At 41.4% G+C, this 15,293-nt stretch overlaps 1 protein-coding gene across 14 annotated transcripts in view; it reads right to left on the bottom strand.

The window, feature by feature from the left end:
- The window catches only part of ROBO2 (roundabout guidance receptor 2), a 1,949,228-nt gene that overhangs the window by 122,473 nt on the left and 1,811,462 nt on the right, over positions 1–15,293 (bottom strand). For all 14 annotated transcript variants that reach the window (XM_029577976.1, XM_029577972.1, XM_029577965.1 and 11 more), the window contains 4 exons: positions 13,319–13,400; positions 11,399–11,564; positions 5,890–6,056; positions 1,314–1,435 (listed from right to left, as the gene is read on the bottom strand). In XM_029577976.1, the coding sequence (XP_029433836.1) occupies positions 1,314–1,435; positions 5,890–6,056; positions 11,399–11,564; positions 13,319–13,400 (537 nt within the window). The remainder of the gene's footprint in view (positions 1–1,313; positions 1,436–5,889; positions 6,057–11,398; positions 11,565–13,318; positions 13,401–15,293) is intronic.

Genomic DNA, 15,293 nt, shown 5'->3' on the forward strand with positions numbered 1-15,293 from the left:
GGACACTGGTAGACGTGATGATGGGGCCAGTGGGTAGACTTGGGAGTACAAATCTGTGGCTGTGCTAACTGTTCTCTTTTTGTGGACCCTGAAAGGGAGCAGCAACTGGGGCCGGTTCCTTTCTACCTCCTAGGTGTTGACTTCCCCCCTTTCTTGACTGAAGGACAGGCATCCCAGAAGGAAAAGGAGAGAGAGAGAGAGAGAGACAAAATAGCAGACAGACTCAACTGGCAGCTTCCTTTGTAAGAGGCGAAGCTGTTACATATGGTATCAGAAAAATGTAATAATCATTATAAATAATGGTGGTGTTACAAATATTAAGCAAGCCACCGATCAGGTGGCTGTAATTATAAGCATGTGAGAAACTGAAACAAGTGTTAACTCACAACACAATACAGAAAACATAATGGATAAATAGAACAAGTTTAGCACTTAAACACCTAAAAAAGGAATACTGCATGCTCCTGCACTAGATTCATGATGGATCACACACATTCCTAGGTTTTTCTCTGTGGTTCTGCCACCCTAAGAACATGAGACCCCGCTCTTTACTGTACATCAATCAAGAGTATCCACCTGGAATAATTAATATGTAAATGAATGAATACATTTACAAACCTCAAGGCTCTGTTCAGTGAGGCATTCCTTGCATTTGATAGGAAGCATCCTTTGCGTATTAAGGATAAAATATTAAGGGCCTGAATTACTACAAGTTTTCCCCCACAGACAGAGGAAGCCCTTTAATTAACTTTAGGATGCCTAAAGTATCATCTGCTTCAAGATTTTTTTTTATAGTACAACCTAATACATTCCAACTTCAAAGCTAAGAGGAAAGTTACTTCTCATAGTACAACCTAATACATTCCAACTTCAAAGCTAAGAGGAAAGTTACTTCTCATAGTACAACCTAATACATTCCAACTTCAAAGCTAAGAGGAAAGTTACTTCTCATAGTACAGCCCAATACATTCTAATTTGAAGGCTAAGAGGAAAGTTACTTCTCATAGTACAGCCCAATACATTCCAACTTGAAAGCTAAGAGGAAGTAGGATATTTTGGGTTTGGGGCAGAGTAGTAAATACCTAATATCTTCTTACCAAAAAAAACGCAAATCAAAACAGCAAAGCTTTATTATTAATGGTGAAGGGCAGCATACTCCACAGAAGACACAAGTGGCATAAATGTTTCAATCCTTTTTGTTGAGGTAGGCCATTGCAGTTTGTTTGTTTTTTCTAATTAGGGAGAAGGAAGAACTGTATGGACTGAAAAACAAGATTAGCTATGCCACACCAGTTAAGTCATCACAGGCTCACCATCCAGGTGACTTGGATAGTAGTCGGTGTCAACACGACAGGGTTATGTAGACGGACAATGACATCACCCAGTTCTTTCTGAACTTGCTTGTGGTCCACGCCTTGTGCTGGTGGGCTGATATCTGTCAGGAACAAGGACATTGCATGGATGTCACGCATGTAATGCTCCCAACCAAAGAGTTTTAACAAAGGCAAAATGAGCAGAGCTTAATCTTCTCACGTCTACAGAAAATGTAAAATCTAATGGGTAGCTATGAATTTACTGCCAACTAGAATTCTTACAATTTAAGGAAAATTGCAACCAAATGCTTTACTAGGAAGAGGTAGCTAAGGGTACTAATCCATTTTTTTATTTTTTAATATTCATTAAACATCAGTCATATAGGCAATGCTCATATTAAAAGAGTTAATAAAGTTCCATCAAGCTTCTGAGTGCTACATAAATCTCTTTTGAGAATCTTAAACAGATGAAATTGGGTCTGCACTTAGCAGTTTGACATGATCAGTTGGATGCAGTAATATCATATTTAATTACAGAGAACAATGTAATACAATAATAGTACCTCACAGGACGGTTGAAATGATTGTAATTTATTTTTACATTTTGTTATGGTTTCTCCAGTGCTTGCTTATTACCTGGCAACTTCTGCATGAGCCAGGAAGAAAGGAAAGTGGCACCCAATTAAGAGCCATTGCTATGCATTAACAGGTGATTAGATTGTGATTCAGGTGACCCAGACTGCATATTAACTTTCAATAAGTTCCCTTCTTTGCAGAAGAGGGTTATGATTACGATCAGCTAAACGATGCTCTTGTCTTATTTTTCTGCCCTTGGTATTTGTAAACGTGTACATAGAAACCTTCAGAATTCTGGAGTGAAAAATGTGCATGTCAGGGCATGTCTTTGTGAAATTGTCTCTCAGCCTTTTATGTGGGCTAAGTTGGAACATTCTGTTCAGCTTAGAGCAAAAAGACACAGTATAGTTGCCCTCTGCTAAACTTCCATCACTTGGAAGGATATCTGGGAGTCATTTTAATGAATATTGAGGAGCACTTCCATAGAACGTGATTAGTGCTTAAGTTGGACCTAATCTCACAAAGATATTTCCATTAGGAATGTGCAAAACGTTTGGTTTGTTTTTGTGTTTTAAATTTTTTTTTCATTTTCATTTAGTTTATTTTATACAAGCCGTAAAGCCCGTTAAAACGGGCTACATCCCTCTGTCTCTCACCTCCCCCTCATTCTCTCTCCCCTCACTCTTCACCACCCCCCCCCCCCCACCCACTCCTCTCCACCCTCCCTCTCCTCTCACTCAGTCCCCCCTCTCCCTCACTCCCTCCCACTCAGTCCCCCCTCTCCCTCCCTCCCACTCACTCAGTCCCCCTCTCCCTCCCACTCACTCAGTCCCCCTCTCCCTCCCTCCCTTCACCCACCTCCATTTCCTCCCGGCGCCGTAGGCGCGACTTCCCGCAACCCTCACCCGGCTCCATTAACTCCTCCCGCTCCTGCCGGCAGATCTCGGGGGGGGGTCACTCCCGCGCCCCCCCCCCCCGAGATCTGCCGGCAGATCTGGGGAGGAGAAGTAGCGGCACCGCGCGCGCGCGGTGCCGCTACTTCTCCTCCCGCTCCTGCCGGCAGATCTCGGGGGGGGGGGCGCGGGAGTGACACCCCCCCCCCGAGATCTGCCAGCAGATCTCGGTGGGGGGGGCGCGGGAGTGACACCCCCCCCCCCCCGAGATCTGCCGGCAGATCTGGGGAGGAGAAGCAGCGGCACCGCGCGCGGCGCCGCTGCTTCTCCTCCCGCTCCTGCGGCCCCACCGCCATTTTTTTTTTCCTGATCGACATCCTTGCCCGCACATGCGCAGTAGAGCTGCGCTCTACTGCGCATTTGCGGGCCGTCGGTCACAGGCCATTTATAAGGTAGATTTTTTTTGTTTGCTTCATTTACCAAACCAAAAATAAATAAATAAGCAAGGAAAAAAATATCCCCAAAACAAAAGAAAAAAGGGTCATTAAAAGCCCTGGCTGGGCCTAGACCCTGCCCTCTGTAAAACTGTTGGGGCCAGGGCACTCCCACTCTGGCCTCTATTTACTCCCCTTTGTGGATTCTGCTTATGAAAAGGAAGGAGTAAGGCCCAGTCACTCCTTCCTGGGTTCCAGCACTTTAAAAATGGCATGTCCACCTGGAACATGGCACCAAAGTGGTGTCATTTCAGTGCAGCTGGCGCACTGGTGGAAGTCACAGAAGTTATATCACCTCCGTACCATCCACCAGGCACATGGCATCACTGTTAAAGCACTAAAACCTAGGCAGCAGCGGGAAGAGGATAAGTGGGGGATGCAGTGGGAGCTCTGGGCCGTGACAGTTTTAGAGTAGGGGAGCATCCCAGATCTGGACCTAGCATCCTGGGTGCAGGGCTCTGGCTGGGCCTAGGTCTCGGTGTTGTGGCCCAGCCTAGGTCTATGATTTAGTGCCACCCAGGCCCAGATCTAGGTGCCAGCACAGGCTTGGCTGGGGTCTGGGCCTAGGTCTTGGTGCCAGAACTGGGCAGATGTTTAGCCAGGAATGCCCAACCAGAGTCTCTGGAGACACATTTTTTATAAAATGCCATGAATATGAAAATATCCTAAAATGACTGAATTTTTTCTAGGAAGCTATTAATTTCTTCCATTTGGCACAAACTGAAAATGGCCTCATTTGTTGTATTTTTGGCATTCATTAAAAATGAATGCACATTCCTAATTTCCATGGTTAGTGATTTTTCTTCTTCGTCTTTCCAAACTAAACAGCATAATTTGATGTAGTAAATGACTGTTTTGTATTACAATGAAATAGGTGCTCTCTTGGGGGTTATTTTTGTTTGAAAGGCAATAAACTATATCCTTTTTATGTTTAATATAGTCATTAATCATGAGCTGTCTAATTTATGAAGCCAGTGATATGACACTTGCACATTTTCCAGGAATCTGAGAAGAGCACATAGTTGCTGCCATATCAACGCATGATGAGAAGGTGACCCTCGATTGTTTTAGGATTTTAGAACAGTCATACAGGGTTCGAGCACTCATCTTGTATCCAGTGCATGGAAATGGGAGGCACTCATACAAAACACAAGAAAAAGATGGGGATTTTGCCGAAAGTAAAACTGACATTCTGCTGTGAAAACACATGTGCTCTTATCAGAGATGCCTCAAGAATAAGAATAGCATAAAAGAGCCTCAATGAAGTGGAACAGGCTTGGTATAATCCACAATTATGAGTGGATTATACAGGATCTAAAAGTCATTTAATGTGTTAACAGAGTCATGTCATCCTTTATAAAGAGAGGCTTTCCTGTTGCATTGCATTGTTTTGCTTTTAAGAAGTCCCCAATCCATATACTTTGTTAATAGAGAGAAGCACACCTGTGTTTGCCTGCAGTTACCAGCACCAAGTCTTTCAATGAAAAGACCGTTGTGCAGTAGGATTAAATTATTTTAATTATCTAAACCGCTTCATCTGATCATTACTCATGTTATGAAGCCATCTGCTTAATCGCTCAATTTGTATTTCAAATTTAATTATTTAGGTTATCTAGGAAATAGCAGTGTAATACTCTGTACAAACACTACTCTGCTAAGAAAGAGGGTAGATTGAATCAAGGTTCTGTAAAATCTCATGACTACAGTTGAGCTAACATTGTGCTTGAGAGTACCACACTTGAGAGTTGCAGTACATCTTAATGGGACCCCATGAAACCTATACATTTTTGGTTCTGTTGCTATATTGTAACATCTGCAAATCACTAATATATTCACATATCAAATATCAGCACAACCAATTTGCTGGTATTTCTTTAAAAATAACATGATTTGCAACTAATTCCATCTGTCCAAATCTGAGGGGGAAGGAAAGGAAAATCAGCCAATGCCCGACTGATTTTCTCTGCACAGCACCATTTTAAAGAAATAATAGCAGCAGATTTTTGCTGTCAGCTGCAGCAAGTCCTTGGGATTTCCACTGAAGTGAACCCAGCGGAGGTCTATCTTACTTTTTCTGTAACAAACTAACTTGCACGCCCTGTTATGTTACCACAATCTTGTCTGTGCCTTGATACATAATTGCAAGTTTTGGAATATCCCCCAAATAAGAAACAAACTTACTAGAACCAATGAGCTAGAAGAAAATGGAAGGCTAGTAGAGGATGACTAGAGAAGAAATAATTTCCTACAAAGAGCAACCTTGACATTTAAACAGACAAATGCCTGGAGACAAATCACATGATTCGCAATAAAGAGGTTTCTACAATGAAAGGAAACCAAAATATCTTATTTATCAAGCAGTATTAAATACCATTAATCCAAATTAAAGAGAGATGAATACACACAATATCTAAAACCTTCGCAAAGACCCAGTCTGGCTAGCCGTTTACGGTAGAATCCTCCTTGTTCATCAATACTGACTTCGGTTCCAGTTTCTGGAGCTTGTTCATTGATAAGAGAATAACTCTTGGCTACAGACTATACATCTGAAGGCTAGACAGCCCGACTGTGCTCTCTGTGCTTGGATTTCATTATATGTCAAACTGAAATTACCTTGAGTGCGTACTGGGTCTGACATAGGACTGGGATCACTCAAGCCTTCTGAGTTGATAGCTCTCACCATGAACAGATAGATGGTGTTGGGCCGGAGTCCTCGCACTGTATATGGAGTTGTCTTCACATGATTAGCCACCGTTTGCCAACTATTGCTCACAGACTGGCTGCAATGAGAACACAACACACATGCTGAGGTTTTATAAATAGAGAAATGTATAACAAGGTTTTGAACTGTCCACACACTACCAGATAAGTGTTCTAGTAAGGAAAGCAAATCTAGAGTCATCAATGACCTGCAGAAATAAAACCTAAAATATGCAAATAGTACATTTTAATTCCAAATACGTGGCAGAGAAATAAATATTCCAAATAGGAACAGATACAAAGAAATATTTATTTAATAGCCAAAAAAACTTACAAAAATATATGTAGTGTTTGAAACTCTTGTGATGCATGAACTTTGAATTCTAGGTGAGACGATATGCTCTCTTGTTGTAAAGAACATAATCCAGGCATCATGGAGTAGCAGGCTCCTAATCCAATAATCCATACAGGAAGTGCAGAAGTTTGCCTTCCATTCTAACCCCTGCCTTCCCCAAAGGACAGCATTACATTTCTCCAGGATGTGTTTCCATTACTGATAACTTTCAATATATGATTTATGAAAAACCTTGATTATATTTACGTATGCCAAACACTTGGTTATCACAGCATATCACAAATACGTAAGAAACTATTGTGCAGCCTAGTGCCTGAGTGGCAAATGCTGTGCACAGACATACTGAGGAAGCTCGGTTTTGATTCCCATGCTGGGACTCTGCATCCCGGTTTCCCCAGGGATGGGAATGCCGCAGAGGCTGCATTCGTGGCCCCAGGCAACACTGACCTCCTGACACAGGGCTAATTATTGCAGGGTTCTGGAAGATGCCCTCGTGCCTCAGCCCTGGTTTTGGACTGCCGCTGTGATAACTGGGCTCAGTACAATGGGAGGGGAAAATGATATATAAGATACAGCAGGGGGGAAAGGAGGGGAAATCCGCAAGTACTGCAAATGAAGGCTCATGGTGCCAGAATCCCAGCACCGGTTCTGACTCAGCCGGAAGGAAAAGGAGAAAGGAGGAACTCACTATCAGGTCTAAAATTTGGAACATTTACACCATGTTTCCTTTTTTTTTTTCCTTTTCTGTCTGAACTGCTAGTTTTTTTCTGCTTCTTTGGCCTTTCAACTCTTCAGAGTCAGGATTGGGATCCAGTGTCATGAGCCTTCACTATCAACTACTTAGAACATAATTCCCTCATTTCATATCCCATCCCACCATAAGTCCGGTCATTGCAGCACCAGTCCTGGGAGGAGGAGGTGGGTGCGAATGCAGAGCTATGTACCAGAACGCCTTCTGGAGCCCTGCAATCACAGTCCCTAAATCCACCAACTAGGAGCTGCCATTCTGTGGTGACTACGACCAACTCCCCCTTCCTGGCCACCCAGTGAGCGGAAAATCAGAGCTGGGCCTCTTCATATGGCAATGCGCAGCCCATAGATAAAATGAAAAAAAAAGGGAACAGAATGTATTTTTACAATTCTATTAATAAAACACTTTTAGGCATTTCTTGTTTATACAAAATTTATAGAGTTCTATAACAAAAATTTTTTAACCCCAACTTACAACAGCCCAGGGTCACCACACACATTAATAAAAATTATTGAATCCACCTCATATCAGCCATACCTAAACCCTTATTCATGCATATAATCCCTAAACAGAGATCCCTGTTTTGCTATTAAAAAAAAATAGCTTCTTCAGGGAGATTTCTAAACATCATAAAGAAACAAAAAACAGACCCATGAGCTATTGTTACACACCACACTATTTGAAAAACATTTCTAAACCCATTGAAAGAAAGATGATATTATTAATAATAATCCAGATAATCTTGAATCAGACCACATAAAAGTTAGCCTCACTTGATAAAAGACACAATCATAACTCTGCTTAATTGGAACATTGCACTTAAAACTCCACTAATGTGTTCAGGTATCACCCGAGTGCTGTAAAGGAACTCATTAGCTATAAATGAGGTTTTTGCTAGCGATTTGAAATTTATAGAGCATTTACGAAAGGCTGCCTGTATTGCAGACCTTTACATCCGATCTTGCACAAACCTCTGCTTAAATGAAACACTGAAGCACTTAACAGCACATACCAGCACGCCAGCCATGCTATCTCTTTCTTTGTTCACTTCCATCTTTTCTCAGCACTATGCCCCTCCAAAGAAACTTTGACAGAATTTGATGCATTCCCCATTTAAAAAAAACAACCCCCCCCCCCACAAAACATCTTGTTCTCTAAACCAAAATGCCAGCTGTCCCGGCTGTGTTCATGATTTACATGTATCAGTGAGATGCCTGCATGGGGCTCGCATGACGAGCCACTCTTCATGCTGAATTCATGCCTTACACGTATCAGTGCACTATCTGCAGGGGTTTCTTATGGTCTTCAGCACAGCAGCACAACCAATTTGCTGAGATTTCAAATTGAGAGGTGTTCCTAAAATAAAAGGCGCTTTCAAAAGCCTTATACCTCGCACTTCTTTTCACATATGAAATGTGTCAAAATCCAAAAAGGGGCCTTTTTAAGGATTTTGCTTTTCTCTGCCAATAAAATTACTATTGTTTTGCTGTTTGGAAGAGATGAAGAAAGGAAATTTCCTACTTCACTTTGGGCCACTCATGATCCCGTAACTTCTTACATTTCTATCTTTATGGCTCTATTCAGCAAGGGGTAGATTTTAAAATAAGCGTGCGGTTCCTGGTGCGTGCACATGGATATGGCGATTTTATAATATACGCGAGCATGTTATAAAATTCAGTTCCCACACGCACATCTGCACCGGATTTTAATATCCATGTGTGCATGGTGCGGGTGGGTCGTCACTTGTGTGTGTAGGGGGAAATTTTAAAAAACATGTAGTGACTTGAGTAGGCCTACCCCAGTTCCCTCCCAGGCCACTCCATTTAAGGAGCAGACTGAGAGGGAAATTTCCTATCCCCCTACCTAACCTTCCTCCCTTTTCCCCTCTCCTCCCTGATCCCTAAACCTACCCCTCCACATTTTTTTGTTTTAATACTTACGTGCTCTAAGGATCAGAGGTAAGTTGTGCGCACTGGCTGGCTGTCGGCGTGCGCTTTCCCAGGATAGGGCCTAATGGCTGCTGTCCTGATCAGCCACCCACCCAGACCCTGCCCCCGGCCCGCCCCTTTCACCCAGTCCAGCACTTCTGCGCGTATCAGGAGATATGTGCGTGGATGGGCCATTTGTAAAATGTGCCTGGCATGCGCATGGCCCAGCCATGGTGTATCCCCCAGATTTTCCGCATGCCGGGCTTTGAAAATTTGGCATTTGAATCTTTCCATTGTTTTATGTACTCAAAACCCAAATATTCACACCTCCATCTACGTTTCTCACATGCAACTTTGGCGCCTTAAATTTTGACATTGCCGACTTCCAGAAGTGGATGGACACCCCCTGAAGAAAAACCTTAGGATTTGAAACGAGGCTCCGTGGGGGAACAGCATTTCAACACAGATAAGTCGGTGTTTGCTACATCATATAAAAGAAGGAATAGCTGCAGTTTGAGTAACATATTACGATACCGGTGCTAATCTTTAAGATTCCTTTGAGAAGATAAGATTTTGTGTAAAAGTATTGGGACAATTTTAATAGAGTGTGGCATGCTAAAAATATAAATTTATTAAAAAAAATATATAAAAAGGTTGGAGGAGGATGGTTAATGATTTTATTGTGACAGCACATTACAAGGTAGTAATGGCATAATAACATCGTATGAAACCTTACTCTCCATCCTTTAAAAATTGTTTGGTTTCATAGTAAATTCTTATTCATTGCATTAAATGGTAAAAGAGTAGCACACCAGGGTGACACAGCATTTAATTGAAGAAAAATGAGTTGCATGTGAGAAACGTAGATGGAGGTGAGAATATTTGGATTTTGAATACATAGTAGTGAATCCCTCCAAATATATTGTGTGTGTGGATTGTTTTATGTACAGCAGCATGTTTACATGGTTACAATGGGCTATATAAAGCAAGAGGCACTGGAGGTTGTAAAAGCTTTAATTGGACCAACCAAAATAAATGACACTGAGACACTACTGTATAATATGATTCAGGGCCTCAGACATCTGTTCTTTGGATTCATGCTTTAGGTCAATAGAGTCTCTTTTGGTGAAATAAAGAGCAATGAAAATAGTGTAATGGATTTTTTTTTCTGAAAATAAAATCCAAAATGAGAAATGGCAGAATAAAGGCAAAGATGAATGTTAATTAACCCAATTGACCCCGGGTACTCAAGGTATATATTAGAAGGCAAAACACACCTCGACTGGATGAACGTCATAGAACCCCAGAATATATATTGACAGAAGTGAAGCATAAGCTATACCATTATAGGCTCTCTTTTTTGCTCCACATTCTTTTCTGTTTATCCCCATTGATAAGTTCTATGCAAATAAAGAAGGAAAACCTAGTTTTTTTGTATGTCTGCAGCTTATATCCTAAAGCAGATGTAAAAATTTTAAACCATAGAAAAAGCTTGAACCTTTTGGTTTGGGCTTTGTTTTTGGCCGCCGTGGAAATATCATATTTCCCGTGGTTCGGGCCTTTGAAATTAGGGGGGGGGACCCAAATTTTGGGTTAGTGCACGCTAACATTTTAACGTTAGTTCACAGTAACGGGAGTTAGCGCGCACTAACACGAAACCAAATTTGCTGACAAATGCACATCCCTAGAAAAAGAGTCTGATTCCTTTACTGCTAAGATAAGGCTCTGAGTGGACCAAGGACCACTGATTGTAGTTCACGTGTCCCATGCCTGGTTCACATGTGCTATACTTGCTCACTATGTCCAGATGTACTATATCAATTGCACCTCACAGACTCAAAATGGGAGAAATCCCATATAACATCTGAGTTTAAATGTGATGTAAGTCATAACAGGAATAACAGATCTTGTATGGAACTTTTTCTTGTTAAATAATATTCTTAAGCAAGACAAGAGCTTCTGTTTCAGTTTGGCACAACCATCTAAAAATGAGAACAGTAAAAAAAGGAAACTGGTTTGCTCAGCCCTAATTAAATCCTTTCTTTTTCCAGCTGATCCAATTTTAATGTCAGATCACCCATGTTAAACCTCTTGTGATGATAAAAGATTAAGAAAGATGCACAGTTACAGCTGAATGACTTTTCGACTCCCTGACTACTCCTTAATGGCTATCTGCCATTTCCTTTCAAGACCAGGTGGTTAATAAAAATAAGAAAACTCCTGAAGATCAAGTCTGAACTACGTGACATCCAAGATAAAGACTCTAATGAGTTTATTCAATTTGCAGAGATCCACGTGCATACCACAAGACGGCAGAACAAGACGGCAGACATCAGGGCTAAAGCAAAATTAAACATGCAGAGATTAGAGATGAAATTCTTCACATACCTAAAAGCCTCAATGAGATATGCATTCACCAGTAGGTTTCCAGGGCTGCCTGGCTTCCAAGATAAGGTGACACTGTTTTTCGTGACATCGGTGACTTGGGGTTTGGATGGCGTTCCAGGAAGGTCATTCAAATCATAGTTTTTACTAATTATAGCTCCGCCTGACTCTGGAAGAGTTAAAATAACAGTAACCTTTCAGCACTGCAGTTCCACAATGACAAGGGGCTACATTTTGAAAAGCTTTCCTCAAATGATTCCGGAGAAGTCATTTTGACAAATGAACCCCAATGGGACTAAACCATATCCTCTTGTGGTAAACCAGTGAGAGACCAATGATATATATTTTTAGACCATTTTTAATATTTATGATCAATGTTTTTGGGCATTTTTTGCCTGACCCATCATGTTTCTTTTTCCATTTTGGTAAGATAGGGGTCAATTTTGAAAAAATGCTCAGTGCCTTAGGGGGTCATTTTCTATTGGTATTGCACGCGATAGCTTGATAGGGGCAGAGTCGGGAACGGAAGAGGAGGAGTCAGGGCTACGTTGAGGCGGTGATAAGGTAAGACCCGTTATCGCTGCCGGTGGTGCTATTGGGTACAAAAGCCAGCAGCAATAACACGCAGTGGTGCAATTGCTGCCGGCTTTCCCAGGTCTGCCCCCTGTTACCACGGGATTCAGAAACCTGTGCGATATTAGAAAATCCAGGCCTTAGTTACCTAAATTTTATGCATTCATATTTTCAACTGACAAGTATCTTAATTTAAAAACCTAAAACTTAGATGCTTTCTTTTAGACCTGTAGTTAAAAATAAGTCTGGATGCTGTTAGGAGTGGTAAGAAGGTACCTTGCTTCTGGTGGCCTTGGGGGAGACAGGTGGGGAAAGGGTTGGGGTTATGATGAAGCCCAGAAACCATGTGTTATTTTAAAAATTAGAATGGGGTGGAAGAGGTAGGGAGGCTCCTCAGGCCACTGTAGTCTGTAATGATAGGACTGCTGAGAGATAGTTCTAAAGTTAGCTGGATAACTTAGCCAGATAAAACTGATATTCTGCTAAGTCATGCAGTTAATTTTGCTCTGCCTTGGAATATCTCGACTGCCTCCAACTTTTAGCCAGAGAACTTGAGGGCAGACAAACAGGCAACAATTTCAAAACACTGGTTTGTCCAGCTAAGTGCCAACTTATTCAGACAAATCCCTTTGAACATGGACCTCTTAAACTGTGAAAATTGACCCCCTATAAAAAACTGATCATTACATCAACGCATCATTAGCATTCTAAGTAAGAATACTGAAGACCAGTCCCTTGTAGTGTTGTCTCTTTTTTTTTTGTACAGTGCAACATCTTTACTATCATCAAAAGTAAAGCATTTAATTTATAGACAAACTTAATATAGAACAAGATATGCCCATCCAAGATCAGACATAGATCCATTGAGCCCTGCATCCTATCTCTGACAGAGGCCGGTTCGGCTCGCTAGTCCCCAGCAGCTCCCAAAACAAGACCCATTTCTTGTTGCTCATCCACAGGGATAAATAATGGCTTTCCCAATTTTTCCTGGCTACTATTGGTTCATGAACCTTTTCTCCAGTGACTTGTTCAAACCTTTTTTAAAACCTGTTATGCTCGTCACCTTCATCATGTCCTCTAGCAACAGATTCCTTAGCTTGATTGTGCACCAAGTGAAAAAATACTATAAACGCTTACATTTAGGATTGCAATTCAATTGCATCTATGACTACCTGCTATCGTAGCAAGCTAAAGGTAGAACTGTATTTACAAATGTAAATTGATATAGGAATAGATAAGTCTTCATTAAGAAAGAATTAAGAAACGGTAGTCAGCAGCATTTCCTGAATATTTCATATTCACATTAGTGATTACCATATTACCATAAATAAAAGGTGAAAATAAGCTTACCTGCCACCTCTAACACAGCACTCCATGATGTTTCTCCACTTGAACTGGTGGCCACACATGTGTAGGTTCCAGAATCGGAGGCCTAGGTGTAAATTGCAAATGTGATGACTGGTTATTTGCATAGAACCTTCCAAGTGTATAATGCTCTGTAGTATAAAACCACATGGTTTCAACAGCCCTGCAGAGAGAGGACTTAAATCTGAGCCTAAGGAGAGCAAAGGAACATACCATACCATTTATTTCTTACATACCATCCCACCTAGACACTCAAAGCATCTTACAGCATAAGGACAATGCATCTTTTCCTTTTGAGAGTAGCTTATTCAGTTGCTGGCCTGTCTACTAGAGTGGTAACTGTAGCAAGACAACTGCAACAGGGCAGTGATGGGATTGGCTAAAGATTGTAATGAGGGTATCTATCTACTGTCATGCAAGCTGAGATTTCAAATGCTACACATTTCAAGAACAGCAGCCTGTTAATGGTGATGACTTTCAGTCACTGCTGACCCAAGTTAATCAGTCACCTTCAGCAGAAATAAACTATCTCATGTATAGGGACCTTCATTTTCAGATTTTATTTTATTTTCCTTGGGCATTTATCAGTGTTTATTACCACAAGACCAAACAATAATATTTACCCAGAAAAAGGATGACTTTTTCCCATTTATTTCTCCCATATTTGCTCTTGTGATAACAAAAACTGCAACTACATTTATTTTGCACACACCATGACAAGAACGAGCCTCACTCATAAGCAAGAGTATGCTGGGTACAATCTAAATTTCTCAAATGTACCACTAGTACTCCACCTGCATTGTGCCAAAGAAAGCTTCCTCTTGAAGTTCAGAAGATGTAATATGTATATACAACATATCAAAATGAACCTGTCCCAGTGTGAATCCACTGATAAACACAGCCCCAAAATTACTGTTTAAATATATCTATCTCTATCTATATACATGCAAAATCAAAAAGGTGGCAATGATCTAATCAAACGTCAAGTGTTTCGTACATATAATCAAAATATATGTTCATTAAAGGAAAATTGATTCTTACCTGCTAATTTTCGTTTCTGTAGTTCCATGGATCAGTCCAGACTGCTGGGTTTTTGCCTCCCTTCCAGCAGAAGGAGACAGAGAAAAACTTCAAGAGCACCCCCTCTAAACCTCATGTGCCACCTGCATCTTCTTAGTATTAATACTACCAAAGCAGAAAAGTATATTGTAACCATTCAACGAGGAAGGCAAGCAAGGACAAGAAGGAAATGACCAAACTAACTATGTACATGTGAAAATCTGTTAACAGGACAAGGAGAAACCTGTACCCTTCCTGAGCCTGAAGCGGAGCTGAAATAAAATACTGGTAAAATAGATCGAGCGGACTCTCAAGAACTTCCTGGCCACTCCCAATGGTCGGGCATCTGGACTGATCCATGGTACTACAGGAATGAAAATTAGCAAGTAAGAACACATTTTCTTTTCCCTGTACATACCCAGATTAGTCTAGACAGCTGGGATGTACCAAAGCTTCCCTATCTAGGTTGGGACCTTGACAGTCTCATTCAAATGACACTGCTCCCAAAGCTGTTGACATCTGGTGTCTGAACATCCAAATGGTAGTGCCTGGCAAAAGTGTGTAAAGACTTCCAGGTCACTGCCCTGCACATTTCTTGTGGGGAAACCAACTACTCTGCCCAGGAAGCAGCTTGAGATCGGATGGAATGTGCCTTCAAACCATCAGGGACAGGCCGTCCACGACAAATATAAGCAGAAGCAATAGCCTCTTTCAACCAAAGAGCTATGGTCGCTTTTGACGCTTTGTGCCCCTTCTTAGCATCACTCCAGAGAACAAACAGATGATCTGAAACCCAAAAAGCATTAGTAGCCTCGAGATAACGTAAGAAGACCCTCTTGACATCTAGGCACCTCAAAATCCGAGGTGAGGCATGTGAGGCATGTCCAGCTCAATATTGGGA

The sequence above is a fragment of the Rhinatrema bivittatum genome, chromosome 15, assembly GCF_901001135.1.
Source record: "Rhinatrema bivittatum chromosome 15, aRhiBiv1.1, whole genome shotgun sequence".
NCBI classification, from domain to species: domain Eukaryota; kingdom Metazoa; phylum Chordata; class Amphibia; order Gymnophiona; family Rhinatrematidae; genus Rhinatrema; species Rhinatrema bivittatum.